This window comes from Borostomias antarcticus (genome assembly GCF_949987555.1).
Source record: "Borostomias antarcticus genome assembly, chromosome: 20".
Lineage (NCBI taxonomy): Eukaryota > Metazoa > Chordata > Actinopteri > Stomiiformes > Stomiidae > Borostomias > Borostomias antarcticus.
Genome location: NC_140253.1, coordinates 7,569,710 through 7,586,114, shown reverse-complemented (window position 1 = coordinate 7,586,114; position 16,405 = coordinate 7,569,710). Strand labels below are relative to the sequence as shown.

General features: G+C 43.7%; 3 protein-coding genes across 4 annotated transcripts; 2 read left to right on the top strand and 1 right to left on the bottom strand.

Moving 5' to 3' along the window:
* Positions 1-699: 699 nt before the first annotated feature.
* On the bottom strand, positions 700-4,947 carry ccdc86 (coiled-coil domain containing 86). 2 transcript variants are annotated; one of them, XM_084454312.1, is made up of 5 exons: positions 4,512-4,947; positions 4,216-4,420; positions 1,730-1,859; positions 1,562-1,636; positions 700-980 (listed from the first exon to the last, which is right to left on the bottom strand). In XM_084454312.1, the coding sequence occupies exons 1-5, from the start codon at positions 4,819-4,821 to the stop codon at positions 840-842; spliced, it is 861 nt and encodes a 286-aa protein (XP_084310438.1). In that variant the 5' UTR covers positions 4,822-4,947; the 3' UTR covers positions 700-839. The 2 variants fall into 2 exon arrangements, with proteins under 2 accessions (XP_084310438.1, XP_084310439.1); XM_084454313.1 differs by having other exon boundaries at positions 4,533-4,947.
* An 893-nt stretch (positions 4,948-5,840) lies between these two features.
* Positions 5,841-12,215, top strand: glb1 (galactosidase, beta 1). The gene is made up of 16 exons (XM_084454222.1): positions 5,841-5,962; positions 6,595-6,770; positions 6,892-7,042; positions 7,375-7,435; positions 7,525-7,619; positions 7,981-8,161; positions 8,526-8,584; positions 8,733-8,854; positions 9,152-9,192; positions 9,321-9,433; positions 9,659-9,733; positions 9,830-9,919; positions 10,081-10,194; positions 10,315-10,446; positions 10,647-10,895; positions 11,027-12,215. The coding sequence occupies exons 1-16, from the start codon at positions 5,909-5,911 to the stop codon at positions 11,279-11,281; spliced, it is 1,968 nt and encodes a 655-aa protein (XP_084310348.1). The 5' UTR covers positions 5,841-5,908; the 3' UTR covers positions 11,282-12,215.
* Positions 12,216-13,777: 1,562 nt separating this feature from the next.
* On the top strand, positions 13,778-16,205 carry cldnd1b (claudin domain containing 1b). The gene is made up of 4 exons (XM_084454253.1): positions 13,778-14,434; positions 14,696-14,803; positions 15,075-15,212; positions 15,518-16,205. The coding sequence occupies exons 1-4, from the start codon at positions 14,149-14,151 to the stop codon at positions 15,736-15,738; spliced, it is 753 nt and encodes a 250-aa protein (XP_084310379.1). The 5' UTR covers positions 13,778-14,148; the 3' UTR covers positions 15,739-16,205.
* Positions 16,206-16,405: the final 200 nt, after the last annotated feature.

Below are 16,405 nucleotides of genomic sequence, written 5' to 3'. Positions count from 1 at the left end.
ATGTGATGGCCAACGTGATTAGTGTGGTACTTTATATACATACAACATTTTAGTGTACTCTTGAGGCCTATTCATACTCGACGCAAGCTACGCACGCTACTTAAGGCTACGGAAGGTGTCGTTGACGCGTCCTTGCATGTCGTTCATAAAATTTTAACTTTACGTAAGTGCTCACGTAGTGACCTCGTTCAAAGCCCCGTCAGCGTAGCTTGTGTACAGTATGAATCAGGCTTTAGGGTGTTTTGTTGTTACTGACAGGACAGTGATATGCAGTGTATCCTTAAAATAAACGATGTAGAAATGTTTGGGGTGCATGCTTGGGAATTCATGTTTGGCACATTAAACTGGCGTGTGAGTGTGCAGGAGAGAATGTGTCTGTCATATCTGTCTGTTGTACTTGTAAAGAGAAAAACACCAAAATTATATGCTACTTGTCTCGGTGGGACTAATTCTACTGAAGAGCAAGTACAGGTGTCTGCACTCTGCCCCAACCAATGCCAACCAACTCCCAACACTCTAAAGTTGGCAGAATATTGGAAGTTTAACATTTAGCTGCACACTTCCCCAAAAAGATCCATCCAACCAATGCCAAAGGTCACCAATTAATCTAAGAACTTAAGCCTGTCTAGTAACTTTTTCCCCATCAAATACTTGCTTGTATAGTATAGTAGACTATAGCCTTGAAAATGAGCTGCAATGTGTCTTTTATTAACTTGACCGTGACAGCCAAATACACAAAGTACATAAAATGTGTACACACACACGCAAACACACACACACATAGTGTGTTTGTCAACGTTGACCAGAACGTCCCATCACAGTCAATCTGTGCACCCTCTTTACTGCCGCCCCTTGCTCGCTTCCCCTGTGGCCTTTGGCGTCCTGGGTTGTGACTTCTGTAGCATGGCGAGGGTGTCCCTCTTCTCAATCTTCCTCAGCTGTTTCTTCTTCATCCTCTTAATCTTTGTAGTGTTCCGGATCTGCAAAATAGAGAACAAAAGGAAACAGATTAATAATAAGTATGTACATCAAGCTGGCTGGCTAAAGAAGGTGGAGTGGAACAAGGGTACAGAGACTGGTGTGTGCAGGTTTTTTCCTGCAGAGGATTTTTTGGCACCCCCAAAAGAGATTTTAGCCAGAGCCAAAGGAAAATCACCAGTGCCAAAATGCAAAAAAATGAGAATAAAAATAGCAATTAAAATCCTCTCCAAATGTGTTTGATAGCTTGTTTCAAGTGCAGCCCATCCTCTTTCTTGCATTGTCCATGGTTTGGACCACTAGTAATTGAGATAATTAATAGACAGGTCATCAGAATCATAAACATTTTGTCTTCATATCTATTTTGTGTAATGTCGGGAGATTTCCCGCGATTGTGAAAAGCGAGCTCAGTCAGAACGACAGCAAAGAATGTAGGCCTATATATGCTGGTAGGCTCCTCGGCATAAAAAGTTTCCCCAAAAAATTGTGCGTGCAACACCCATTCTGAGCCAGGAAAAACGCTGTGTGTGTGTGTGTGTACAAGTGTGTTAGAAAGTGTGTTCAGCTGTGACTGTTTACTCACCACTTGAACCACCTCTCCCTTCCTCTCGTTCTCTGCGCGTCGTTTTAAGTTCTCCTCTCGCCTCTTCCTCTTATCCTGTGAGGGTCAAACCAGGCAGGCGGTGAACACAACATACAAACAATACAGTCAAATGAGTTTGCATTCTGCATTATGAAATATGTCACATACCTCTTTCTTCCTGGCCTTGTCCTCCTTCAGTTGAAGGGAATATTTCTTCACCAGATCCCTCTCTCTCTTAGCCTCCATCTTCTTCTCCCAAGAGGAACGCAGTGGCTTGTCTCTTAGCAATGCAGAGAACCTAAAATACAAACATAATTTAGTATAGGTACTGCATTTGTACACTGGCCCGGAGCGGAGTCAAGTTCTATAAATTATTCAGGCTGTGAATAAGGGCTGTCAAATATTTAAACTTTGACTAGTCGTCCCGCCCTATCTTCTAATTAGGCTAAAACACATTCCACTTTAGTTTTTTATTATTTTCAATATGAAAAAAACTACTGTATATTCTGTAAGAGATCAGAGCACATTTTCTCCTCGGCACAGCAGGCAACATTATAAACAAGCACTGAATCTGATCAAGTGAACCAAGCAGTATCGGCTGTTCCTCTTATTTTGTTTTCAGTTGGCTAAGGCCTCATAAAAGGACCCTGTTTGCTCTAAATGTCACCTATGTTGACTGGGTATTACGTGGATACCTGAATCCAGTGAACTTGAATGTTGTCAGAGACAGACATTAAAGGGGTCCACGTTTGCAAAACTAACTTTTTCATTGTTTTTGCATGTACATTTGAGTCTCTGATGGGTCTACTAACACACACACACAAATGAAGTGTTGTGGTCAGCCGAAATGAAATGAAATGAAATCGAATGAAAACATTACAAAAAAAGTCAGTCCCTGCAAGCCATTCAAATCTCCAGTGTCACTTTACATCACAGTCGGGGAGCTATTATAACAATCTGTTATCCCCATCTGAATACCTCCAATTAACTGTGTTTGCTTACCTATCCTATCAGTGGAATTCACCTACCCATCAGTGGAATTCAGTGCCACAATCAATGAGAGTCCTCAACCTTCTACTCATTTAAACGTAGTATTAAGAAATGGCTCCTGGAGAACCAGCAGTGTCAACACTGATCTGTTGTATGTGTGTGTGCGTGTGCACGCAGTCACAGAGTGGGGTGTGTATGCATGTGTGTGGGCGTGTGGGTTATGTGTTTGTTACTGTATGGAGTAAGTTTTAGGTCAGGTGGACTACTCTGCTATGTTTTATGTACTGTGTGTTTGTAATTGTGTATTGTGAATTATGTAGTGTGATTTTTTTTTTATTCTGCCATCAACATGACAAGGGACTACTGATTAAAATTAGCCTGTTAGCTATATCTGGCATATTTACATTTATGTATATATTTATTTAAATGTTTATTAATATGTGCTGTCCTGATGTGGAAAAAACTAAACTAAACCTGGCTATAGAGACATTATTTGCAGGTTCTGCTAACTAGCATAATGTCTTCGAAAGGAAAATGCTCTCTTCTTGGATGTACTAAGTAGCACAGATCGTCCCCCAAGCTCAAAGGTCAGCAGAGCTGAGTGGATAATTTTTTATTTTTGATGGCAACATTCCCGCTGAAATTGGCAACACACTGGCAGTGTGTGCTAGGCATTTTTTTTTGCCCGATTGCTTTTCCAACCTGGGTCAGTACAATGCAGGATTTTCAGATGATAATTCAGAAAGAGTTTAAGCAATAACAACTGTCCGTGGAAATTATGGAAACTGTAAGTAACTAAGTTACTTACAAGTAAGTAAAGAAACTAAGTAATTATGCTGTGTTTGTGTACTAACACGGACAAACTCCCCTTTTGCCTCAATCCGGATGCTCGTCTAGTAACGTTAGTGGAATGAAGTAGACTTCTAGTTCATCGAGTGGTCATTAAAAATGATCAAATGTTAAGAAGTGGACATCATTGGACTCCCCTCGGCCTACAGAATCTAGCTTTTAATGTTTGTAGTCAAATGGTGTCATATAGCCTGGAGGTGTCTAGCTAGCGAATGTAGCTAGAGGTAACAGCATGCAACCGTGGAGATATCAAATCAATCAATCAAAGCTTTATTTATATAGCGCATTTCATACCATATCATTTCATCAAGTTTTTGTTTTGATAACTTCACCGAAATAGCTTCGTAGTAATTATTAGAAAATCTGGTCTATGGGAGTTTACATTGAAACTCCTCTCCGATAGGAACAACTCGCTAGGGGCGCATGTTTTCACTTTCCCTCCCTATATGACTCCTTTAAATATTAGTTTGTTACCGTCTGTGCTTGTTATTGAATAGGCGTCCTCTTGTGGTTACAAGTGGTACTGACCAGTGCGTCATTTCTATGCAAAATTATATAAATTATGGGTCTACCAATAATCGAATATATTAATTTTTTGTTAAATATTTAAGAGAGAAAGGCGAATATAATTTCTGGGCTCAGGTGACAGCCCTACTGTGAATTAGATAGGTCATGTTAGCCATAGTATTTCTTGCAAAGTTGACAGGCTATCATGATTCCATTCATTGCCTTTGGCCTAGTTGTGAAAAAATGGCAAGAGTCCTATTCACTAAATGTTTACTAAAATGTTTGCAGCTGCATAAGGAATAACTCGCCTCTGCTTGTTGCGGTCTTTCCATACTCGTCCGGATTTGGGCTTCCCCAACGGTATACTCGAGTGTTTATCACTTGATTCGGAGTGGGTCCTCTTCGCAGTTTTATTTGGAGGTTCTGGTGCAGATTCCGGTGCAGATTCCAGTACCGCGCGAACCTCGTTTTCCTTTTCGTTGCATGTGTCTGACATGAACCCGTCCAGTTTACCTGTTGATACATGTTCACAGGTTAGTAACGTTAGCCACGTTGCTGCTCTGAGCGAACTAGCCCATAGCATGCTTTGTCAAATGGGACTTACATGTAACTGTGGTGGACTCACGAGACTCGATAACATGTTCCACAGCTGGGATCTGCAGGTTCGGTTCCGTGTGATCATCAGTCGCCTCGTCAGGTAACTCTTGAATAACTGACTTTCTGGTTCGGCGATTGGGAGTCTTCACTAGACTTGGTACCTCGGAATCGAGAAGTGCGACTGGGGTTCGCACTCTGCGTCCGCTGCGAGTACGTGTCACAACGGGAGGAGGCAACTCGAGGTCTGGGTCTTCTCCGGCCTCCGGTGGTATTATCTCATTCGCGTCGTTTCGGATGATCTCTTGGTTAGTAGACATAGTCAAAACTCTTGTGCTCTGTATAAATCTTTCTAGACGAAATGAGACGGCAATATTGTTTGAATGAAAATAGACGTATAACTTAACACTCAGCAGACCCACGTGTAAATGTGTGTTGATATGAAGTTCCACCGCCGAGCTAGACAGGAAGACGATTTGTTAGAGTGCAGCCTAGTGGCGGGGAGGTTTATAGACAGGTTGATAAGTGAGGAGACCTAGATGGGACCAAAGGAGTATGCAGATGCAGGCACAGCGGAAAACGTATAGCTACATAATTACTGATGACGTAGAGTGTCCAAACTACAACTATCACCAATTGTAAACATGGAGCTGGGTTGTAAATTGGGAGATAAGCACCCGGCGGCTCAGCTACTGCCGGTAGAAGACGGTAAAGGCCTGACGTCGACAGCCTGATCTCGCGAGCTCACATTCGATTTCACACCGCAGATCAGTCTGAACATCGTTCTCACGGAATCCGCTCGAACAGAAATGTGTTCGTGCGAATCACAAACGTTTATATAATATGGGGCGGGTTAAATACATGGATGTATGGTTAAATAAGATGACGGAACTAGCCTCGCGTCACCAGTCTCTCCCATGGAGGTATAGGTCTCTCCTCGGGGAGGAGAGCCTGGTGTCTGAGGAGCGCAGTAGAGGCATTTTCGCTGATTGGTTGTAGGTCTATCCAATTGCGTCCAGAGACATTTTGATCTACGCCCGTTGGTAACGCCCCTTAGGAATCGGAAAGCAACTGTGAGTTTCCAGCAGACTCTTCGCATTTTTGGGAACTGGGTCTGGCGAAGCCAGGCTATAGTTCCCATAACGCAAAGGCCATTTAGGGTTAGGTTTATGGTTAAGTAAGGTTAGGGATGAGGTAGGTTTAGGGTTAAGGTTAGGTTTAGGTATAGGGTTGGGTTAGGTTTAGATTGAGAAGATACTGCCGCCCAGTGGTCATGACCCGTGCACAACGTGTAAAGTATTGGACGTGGTCATATGACCAGAGCCATCTAATGTAATGTGACTTCCGCACGTCTTCAGTGTAGCTTCGATTTGAGCCTGCAGCCAGCTGTATCCTGGGGGAAGTGATATGGCTTTCATCGGACTAGGAACCCTCCTGTTGTGTTCCTTCTTTGCAAGTACAGTAAGTGTCCACATACACATCCTCATCAGCTGCAACTCATGGATGTATTAGCTGCAACTACTGTAGAACTAACTTGGTTACTGGCTAAAACTGATTTTCAGACTTAAAATTAACTTAGGCTGTGGGCTACTGATCACTGGTTGTTTAAATTCATAACTTTTACAAGTCTCAGAACAGTCAAATATGATATCCACTGTTTTGTCAGATTATGTTGTCTGTATGCGTCGTTACCATCACACATTGTAGAATGCAGGATTGACTATAAACTCTAGACATCACCTGAGAGACCATTCCTTGATTGTAAAATGCTGCTTCCAATGGAGCATGGGCTGTCAGCTGATGCTCTTTGGTCATTTCATCTAGCAAAATGAGTGACTCTAAATATGCTGACGATAATAGATTCCTTATCATTACCACTGTGATATCATCTGACCACCAGGGGTGTAGTGGTAAATACATTAAGTATGGTAAATTAAGTACATTTTATTTATATAGCACCTTTCACAGACAGGGGTCACAAAGTGCTAAGCACCTACAAAGGTGGGTAAACTCTGTCGAGTCCAGAGTTTACCCACCTTGTTTCCCTTCATTGATTAATACAGTTGACATATATATACTCCTGTTATCATCAGGCTGGGGTGCCCCATGGTCGTACTTTCACTGTGGACTACAAGAATGACTGCTTTCGTATGGATGGGGAAGAGTTCCGCTACATCTCTGGCAGTGTCCACTACAGCAGGATCCCCAGAGCGTACTGGAAGGACCGTCTGCTCAAGATGTACATGGCTGGACTGAACACCATCCAGACGTATGTAGGCTTGTCTATGCCTTTGTTATAGAGTTCTAATGATGGAGGACATTGTCATAAAAAGGCATAGTCACTGTCTAACCATGTAGACCCTGTCTATTTTTAAATGTTGGTCTTCCAGGTATGTTCCTTGGAACTTCCATGAGTCCTCTCCGGATCAGTATAATTTCAGCGGAGACAGGGATCTGGAGCACTTCCTGCAGCTGGCCAACAACATCGGCCTCCTGGTCATCCTCAGACCAGGGCCTTACATATGTGCAGAGTGGGACATGGTGAGAACATGCCATTGGTGGATATACAGCACACATGGGTACAGATACTACTTGAAATTAATTTAGCATTTGCTTGGGTCTGGCTGGAGTGTCAGGTGGGAAGGGTTTACACATTGGTTCCATTGTGCCAGACAAGAGTAATCAAGAACATATATGTGCTTGAAATTATTTGTGATACACAATAATATGGTTGTGAGCTTATAATATAATTTCAGACATTATATTGTTATATAATATATAATAGTACAATATATGTACAATATATGTTTCAATACACAAATGCCTCTGCCTTTGGAAAGCAGTATATTACATGTGAACTGGTTGGTTTTTAGGGTGGCTTACCTGCCTGGCTGCTTAACAAGAAAGAAATAGTCCTGCGTTCTTCAGATCCAGGTGTGACATCATGCAAAGAATGACATGACTATAAGGCAGTATGATGTCAGCGATGTGTAATTTGCTCACATCTAATCGCTGTGTTTCAGATTACATTGCTGCTGTTGATAGGTGGATGGGCAAGCTGCTGCCGATGGTGAAACCTTTCCTCTATCAGAATGGTGGACCCATCATCACTGTCCAGGTAAGTTGATATCTTGGCCATGTTGACCGAAAATGTTTAACGGTTTTGTTCTCAACCGTGTTGGATGTCCTAACCTACAGTACAAGCACCTCAAACCAGGTCTTACCGCACCTCAACAAGTTCCAACTGGGAAAGTACTAATAACAAACACGCATGCTCGTCTCCTAGAAACACCGCTTTAGCCAGCTATTCCACTGACAAGCTAGAAATTTGATGGCGGGGGGGGTCGTATTTCTTCTGAGGAGTGAGTTTCTGTATTAAACCAAATCAGCTCGGCCACACTCTCCCCTCCAAACTCAGCGAACGCTCACTGAACATAGGTTATCCCTAACCCTGCCCCCACCTCCACCCCTCTCCCCAGGTTGAGAATGAGTATGGCAGCTACTTCGCCTGCGACTACAACTACCTGCGTCACCTGACCGGGCTGTTCCGCTTCCACCTCGGGGAGCAGGTGGTGCTTTTCACCACAGACGGGGCCGGTCTCGGGTACCTCAAGTGTGGCTCCATACAGGGACTCTACGCCACCGTGGACTTTGGACCAGGTATAGCTCTATCACTACTCAGATATTCTATTCTATTTTATTACACAGTATGTATTGTACAGTACTGTATGTTGTTGAGATAATTACCTCGCATTGTTAGTTGACCATATAATAAAGTGGTAATTTGAAGAACAGTCACATGAGTCAATGACAGTGGTAATTGTGTCCATAGCAGTGGTAATTTGAAGAGCAGACACACGAGTCATGAGTCATGGTATCACATGGCTTCCTTGTCAAACTTGGTCTGTTGGTGTTGGCACATTTTCTCTATTTTGAATTATGATTCGTATTGCACTTCAACATCATAGAATCTATTGTTAGTGCGTTTATTTCTGTGATTTCTTTTTTTGTGTTTGACTACTAGGTGGGAATGTGACTGCTGCATTTGAAGCACAGAGACATGCTGAACCCCATGGACCCCTGGTAAATCACTTACACACATAACACCACTATATCCATTCCAGTCAGTACACTAATCACCTAATTTTAAATGAATCCACAGAGACATTCATCATTTTGTAATTGGTGGTAATTCATAGCAAATGGACAGCTCATATCTGCTGTGTTGCAGGTCAACTCTGAGTTCTACACTGGATGGCTTGACCACTGGGGGGAGAAGCACTCGGTAGTGTCCACCGCCATCGTGACCAAGTCCCTCAACGAGATACTTGCCTTAGGAGCTAATGTTAACCTGTGAGTCACATGCCGAGGCCGTGAGATGAACACATTCGTTGAGACAGTCAGGCAGGGGAATAGATAATTCAGCCAAACAGACAGAGAGGCAGATAGAAAGGCAGAAACACACTGCGGCAGCGACCTTGTTTGGGACATTGTGCATGAATATTGCACATAGAATAGCTATATAAATTGCTATATGAATTGCGAACTAAGTAGTTATACTACAAAAACATCTATCATTTGGCAACAAGTGTAACATGTTAGAGACACTACAGTCCTCCATTATTCATAAAGGGTAACTTCTCTTTGCAGGTACATGTTCATCGGAGGGACAAATTTCGGATACTGGAATGGCGAGTAGTCTTTTACCAAAATGGTTGTATGCTCAGATTCATTTTTTGGGAGTCATTGCCAAGCCAATATTTATCCACTTCATTTGAGGGTAGGAAGTTTGTGAGAGTTTGTCGATTGATACCTGCAGGTGCGAATACTCCCTACGGCCCTCAGCCTACCAGCTACGACTATGATGCACCCCTAACAGAGGCTGGGGACCTCACCGACAAGTACTTTGCCATCCGAGATGTGATCAAAATGGTACCAGAAATCACCATACTAAGTTTGAATGTAAAATCTTTGCAAAGCTGAATGCAAAATCTAAATTTTGGCCTTGATTTCTCAGTGCAGTAACTTTGATGTTATTTACCCAGTACAACATTAAGAAACAGTATTTAGAGAACTGACAACAAGATCTGCACAGTTTGAAAAGGTTTCAAATAGAAGGTAAACAATAAAGCCAGTCTCTTTGCTTCACCTCAACAGTACCGCAAGGTTCCAAATGGGCCAATTCCTCCAACAACTCCTAAATATGCCTACGGAGCGGTACCAATGAAGAAGGTGAGAAATCAAGCCAAATGTTAGCAATGATACTTTCAAAGCATCTGTTCTAGGCCCTGTGGTGAAACTTGTGTTGTTCTCCCTTTCCCTTTGCAGTACCAGACAGTGACTGATGCTCTAGAAATGCTGTCTTTCTCCGGGCCAGTCAAAAGCATCTACCCTATGAACTTCATTGATATGAACCAGGTACTGTACACAAAAAACAGGTTTCTTACAAATACATTTTTTTGGGTGTATTGCAACATACTGTTTCGAAAGCAGTGGCAGCAGAGTGATATTGAATAGTTTGTTTATAACCCAAGATGGCTTCTTTATACTGTATGTTTCTTTTCCGCCTCCCGATAAAGGCCTTTGGGTTTGTTCTCTATCGGACCAGCCTGCCTGTTGACTGCAGTGCGCCCACCCCTCTGTCCTCCCCACTTAATGGGGTCCATGACAGAGCCTATGTATCAGTCAATGGGGTGAGTTCATCACTGAAAGTCTTCCCTTGAAATTCACTAACAAAAACAACATTGTTTCCCAGTCCCCCTATATGTCAATTAATGTTCACTGACCCCTGAAATGTTGTGTCTCTCTATCAGGTGGCTGTGGGGATCCTTGAGAGGGACAAAGTCTTGACCATCAATGTGACTGGGCAGGCAGGCAGTCAGGTGGACATACTCGTGGAGAACATGGGCAGAGTGAACTACGGAAAAAACATAAACGACTTTAAGGTTCTTACTGACTTCTATCCAGAGCTATCGAAACAATCACGGGTAGACAGTCAAACAGTGCCTTAATCATTGACAAGAATTTATTTTGTTGTTGGTTGTAAAACTGCACAGGTGTAATTTGTCTTATTCAAATATGGTTTTGACTGTTCTACTTCTTTCTTTCCTTTCACACACACACACATGCACCCCTCCCCTCCCAGGGCTTGGTGTCCAACCTGACTCTGGGCTCAGACGTGCTTGAGGGCTGGGCTGTATACAGCCTCAGCATTGACCAGGCTGTTAGCCAAGGGCTCCTCTGGGAGGGAACTGAGTCCCTGGAGGGGGGTGCCATGGCTCCCCCGCCCTCCCCCCTCTCTCCTCCGACCTTCTACGGGGGCAGCTTCGTCATTCCCGACGGCATCCCAGACCTGCCCCAGGACACCTACATCGTCTTCCCAGAATGGAGGAAGGCATGTGTAGATATGTACATGTTTATATTTACTTAGAGTAATTGGTCACAAGTAGATTCCATTGACTAATATGTGACATACAGCCAACAATGCAACATCATTTAAAGTCATGGATTGTTTTGGTTTTTCAGGGACAGGTTTGGATCAATGGCTTCAACCTGGGTCGGTACTGGCCCGCCAGTGGCCCTCAGATGACCCTCTTTGTGCCTGCCAGTATCCTAAGCACGGCCATGCCCAACAACGTTACGGTTCTGGAGCTTGAGGGCGCCCCCTGTGCCCCCGGGCCCTGCACTGTGGAGTTCACCACCACTCCAGTCCTCAATGCCACTGTCAAGTCTGACTACAAGCACAGCAGGCCGCTGTTTCACAAAGAGGATTTGTTGTGATGAATCCAATCCTCTTTGCTCAATGCACTGATTAAATATGATCCATTTGCAGTAATCCCCATAACACAGTCCCCTATTGACCTCAGCCACTCACCACAGGGTGGGTACATACTGTACGTGTGTACCTGTAGATGTATGACATCTACATGAAGTGGTGAGATTAAGGGTGACATTTTTGGAGATTTGTCTTGTGATGAGATTACGATCTTAAATCAAAAAAGAAATGTTTCAAATCAAGAAGGGTGGCTCTGTGACATTTCGGACTACTGTTTCCTAAACCATGGGAATCTAGATGCTTTGAGTTCACTGTGCACATGTTGCAAATAACATGATTGTTGAATGTATGAAATCTCGGCAGGGAAATTTACTGTGTCTTTTTAGGGATATGTCTCCAGTTTTAGTTATTTTTAGTGCACTTGTTTGTGGACTACTCTCAAAGGAATGATTAAAGGATAGGTTCACTATTTTGGACTCAATAGTGAGCTAGCTGCAGTTCTGCTGTCACGCACTCTACAATGGGCTACAATGGAAGTGAATGAGGCCCTCGAGAGGTTGGAAGAAGTGTGAACCATTGCTGTTACGTATAAAAGATTACAAATATACTGTATTAGTTAGTAGCTACCTATCTAGTAGTAGCTAGTGAGGTAAACTCCAATGTCAGGATTTGTAGTACGAAAGGTATGAGGTAGTCCAGTCAGCGAAATGGTTGTTTCAAAATTTGGTTTCGGATTGCGCTACACAGGAGAGCATATTAAGACTAGTAATATTACACCCTGTGCTTCCACTCAGAAAAGTACATTTATCATACTTTTTCCAATGTCTCGGCTGCGCTCAGAGGTGATCAGTCCAAAATAGTGAACTTATCCTTTAAACATTGTGCTCACTGTTCAGACATCAAATGTTTTTTTGCACATTGCATTTATTCTTTCATTGTCAGTGCATAGTTTTTTTTCTTTAGGTATTTCTAAATGTTTTATTAAAATGCTGATTTTGCATCAAAGGGTTTTGTGTCGGAAAGTTGGTCTTTGAAAATTGAGGGTGTACTTTGATCAATGTTGTATTGATGGAATTACCATAACTGTAGTCGTTAGAAACTACATTATCCATACACAATAAAATACTGTACATCAGCTCCCTCACCAAAAAAGCACAGCAGAGGATGTACTTCCTGAGGCAGCTGGACTGCTGCGCATCATCCGCTCCGCTGAGAGGGTGATCGGCTGTTACTGCCATCTCTACAGGACCTACATGCCTCCAGGACCTTAAAACGGTCCAATAAGAACGCAGACGACCCCTCTCATCCTGGTCACAGTCTCTGACCCACTCCCCTCTGGTAGGAGACTGCGAGTCCACTTGCCACAAAAACAGCGTCTTCCCACAGCCATCAGCCTCAAAGACAAGGCTTGTGTCCCCCCGTGACGCACCGCTCCTCACACACACACTGACTTTATACCCCCTGCACCACTTGCACACAACCCTTGATTGTTCCACACAACTTAACAGCAGACACTGCACTCACTATACAGCGCTCACCCACCACACTACAATCTGCACACACTATACTCACCACACCCCATTCTGTATAGTACACATACAGTAATTGTGCCTTCCCCTTTATTTTATTTGCACTCTTTTTGTACTGTTTGCACTGTCATGTCTTGCCCTGTCCTGCCCTCTGTCCTATGTCGTCTACAACAGCATAGGCCTTAACCCTAGTCAAAATTCTAGTAGGTGTGAACCATGGCACTAAACAGATCTTGTGGGAGTTCAAGACTCGAGACTTGACTTTAGATTGACTTTTGACTTTGAATAGCTTCTTAGGAGACCTGGCACTTACACAACTGCTAACTTTTTTGAGGAAGTTGATGATCCAAATGTTGACATGTACTGGAATAAATTTGAATTTGAAAATGTGAATTTGGTCTCATTAAACGGAGTTTCACCCCAGACCCGTGGAGGGCAGCAATCCGCTACGAAGCGTCTAGTCTGCCGCAAAGCTCCTAGAAGTAAACGAAGAAGAAGGTGAGCAGATAGAATTGCTACGGATCCGAAACCTATGCCTTTTTGTGATCCTGGTACAACATATCCATTAATTATGTTACAAGTTAATTTCCTAATGGCGTCATACGCAATATACGGAGTATTACATTGTATTTTCGATGTCTTGTACTGAATTAGATAGCTGTCCAGCTAGTGTTGGCTACCAACCCTGATAGCTAGCACTGACTGGCTGACTACTATGCTAGTTAACGATTGCGCCGTTGGGACCGTGTGTAACCAACGTTTATAGTAGCGCCCTAAAACCTCCTTACGTTAGTGCCTTGACGTTAGCCACTGATGTGTGAAAACTTAACACTAGAAGAACCCTAGAAGATATCTAACCTAACTCACACGAGCCCGCTAGTTACGTTCATAGCTAGCTGGTGGGAAGAGTGCCGTCATCATATATGTTTTGTGTGTCTCTCGTGTCTTTTAGGGTTGGAATGAAGCTGGTGGCCATGCTGGTAATTTAGGCTGTAGCCGGAGCACTTCCTCCGAGTCGGAGATATATCCAGGGCCTCCGGAGTTCACCCAGCCCAAACAGTAGGCTACCTGGCCCTGTCCATAACAGTGGTGCTGGGCCAAGGCAATAAGACCAGAATGACCCTGTAGCCTAGTCAACGACGATCGAAGTCGAAGGACACAACTGAAGTGTCAAGTGCTCGGTGATTACATTCCTATTGTCCCCTTTATCTTATGGTCAGTTACCTCTGAGAAAACAAACGTTAACAGTCAAGGTATAGGCAGCTAGATAAGTGAGCACATAACACACAGACACTTACACCAAACCTCCAGTTTCATGTCCATCTCTCTCGATCATAATAGTCATGGTAGATAACCGCTATGCCACAGCCCTGGTCATTGGGTCAGTTCTGAGCCTGCTAGCCACAGTCTACCTGTCTGTTGCTGTGGGAACGCAGCACTGGTACAAGTACCACAGCCTGCCAGCCAACCATGGGGCCAGCAACGCCTCGGAGCTCCGTGAAGAGTTTGCCAACGGAGAGTTTGACGAGAAGACATATAGCGACACACTGTTCCGGCTGAACGGCACCCTGGGACTGTGGTGGAGGTGTATCCTGGTGCCCGGCCAGTCACACTGGTTCAAAGAGCCAGGTGAGGATGGAACCACACACATTACATTACATTGCAGTCATTTAGATGATGCTTTTATTCAAAGCGACAATTATTGCATTTAATGTAGGGAAGTCAGTGTTCTACTACTCACCTGCACCTCACATGCACATGGATACACTGTATACACATGTATATATGTACTGTACATGCATTCAGTATCACATAGGTAGTAGAACTGCTGTCTGATGGTTACCGCCGCTACATTTACGACTTATCTTCTTTCTTATCTCTTTTTCTCAGATCCTAAGCTGGTTACTCAGTGTGTGAGCTTCACTCTGCCCCAGCAGTTCATTCCCAAGTACAAGGAACCAGGCAACCACAACAGTGGGGAAGATCTACTGAGGACCTGTGAGTCAATCTGTCTGTCTCTTTCTCTCTCTCGCTCTCTCTCCCTGTCTGTCTCTGTCTATTTATAGTGGTGAGTGTGCATGCAAAATGTGAGCATTAAAAGACTGCAACCATTATATTAGTTTAAAAGGTTTGGTTACTGTTAGAACGATGTCCTGTTTTGAGGTCCTACTGTCTCTCATTTACTCATTCATTGGTGCAGATTAACAAGACAAGCCTATATGGATTAATCTAGTAACCTTTCTTCCTGGCTCTCTGTATGTGTGAGCAGACCTGTGGAGGTGCCAGTTCCTGCTGCCCCTGGTGTCCTTAGCCCTGGTCTTCCTGAGCGTACTCATCGGGGTGTGTGCCTGCCTGTGCCGCAGTCTCACCCCCACCCTGGGCGTTGGAGTTCTCCACCTACTGGCAGGTGAGACACACACACAGTACATTCTGCTATCAGCCATACCACATGATTGCCTCAGATTGAAGAAGATAATACATAAATTTGTTCAGTTGGCATTTTAGTGACGATGACTGTTTAGAATCATGAGGTCCGTCGTCTCACAGATTGGACACTGGAAACAATTTCAAATGAAGATTCCACTTAGACGTTGATTATGCTTAATATTTGTCTGTCAGAGTGGACCCAGAATTTTCTCTTTGTGTTCCCACTGAATATGAGAGAGAGTGATAATCCGTTTGCCCTCTTTCTTCCCTCTCCCTCACCTCCAGGCCTCTGTTCCCTGGGGACCGTGTGCTGTTTCCGGGCAGGGATTTACCTGCTCTACCGGGCCTCAGACCTACCCAAGGGCGTGGACGATTCACTGGGCTGGTCCCTGTACCTGGCGCTGATCTCCTCACCGCTGCAGATGATGGCTGCCGCCTTGTTCCTGTGGGCCGCCAGGAGCCACAGGAAGAACTACAGCCGCATGACCGCCTACAGGGTGGCCTAGAGGAGTAAAAACTACAATATCCATAAGATAACAGCCTACTGGAATTAGATTTAAAGCCCTTGTTTACTGGGTTGTTAAGACAATCCTTTATCAATACTGTATGGGGTGACCCAATGGAGCACTCGGGTGGATTGATCACAGGGTCTAACTACAGCCAGAAAACCTTCACTCCATCTTAAAATACAACCATACTGTATGTTGGCTTGCCAGTAGGACCTCGAAACAGGACATCATTCTAACAGTAACCAAACCTTTTAAACTAATATAATGGTTGTAGTTTTTTAATGCTCACTTTTTGCATGCACTCACCACTATAAGTAACATTTTGTCGAGTTACAAAAAAACCTTGTTTTCTACTTTTTTTTCCCCCCTTAAGTGTATCTTTTTATTGTTTATGTTAAAATGCAGTAATTTCTTATAACATTATAACACATTCGAGCTGCACTCTCATGCCTACGACCGCAGCACAGCCGTGCCAATAGCCACAGTAAAACACTCCCTCTCGTGTGTTATTGCTTTAGTGTGTCCTTAGATGGTTTGGTTTGTTGTGCTTCTGTACCTTAGACCTTTAGTGACAAGTTTTGACGTACAGTACATTTGATTCTCAGCTGATTGATTTCCTGCTGCATTTTGTTGTACATGTTGATTGAATGTCGCTTCTCGGAAA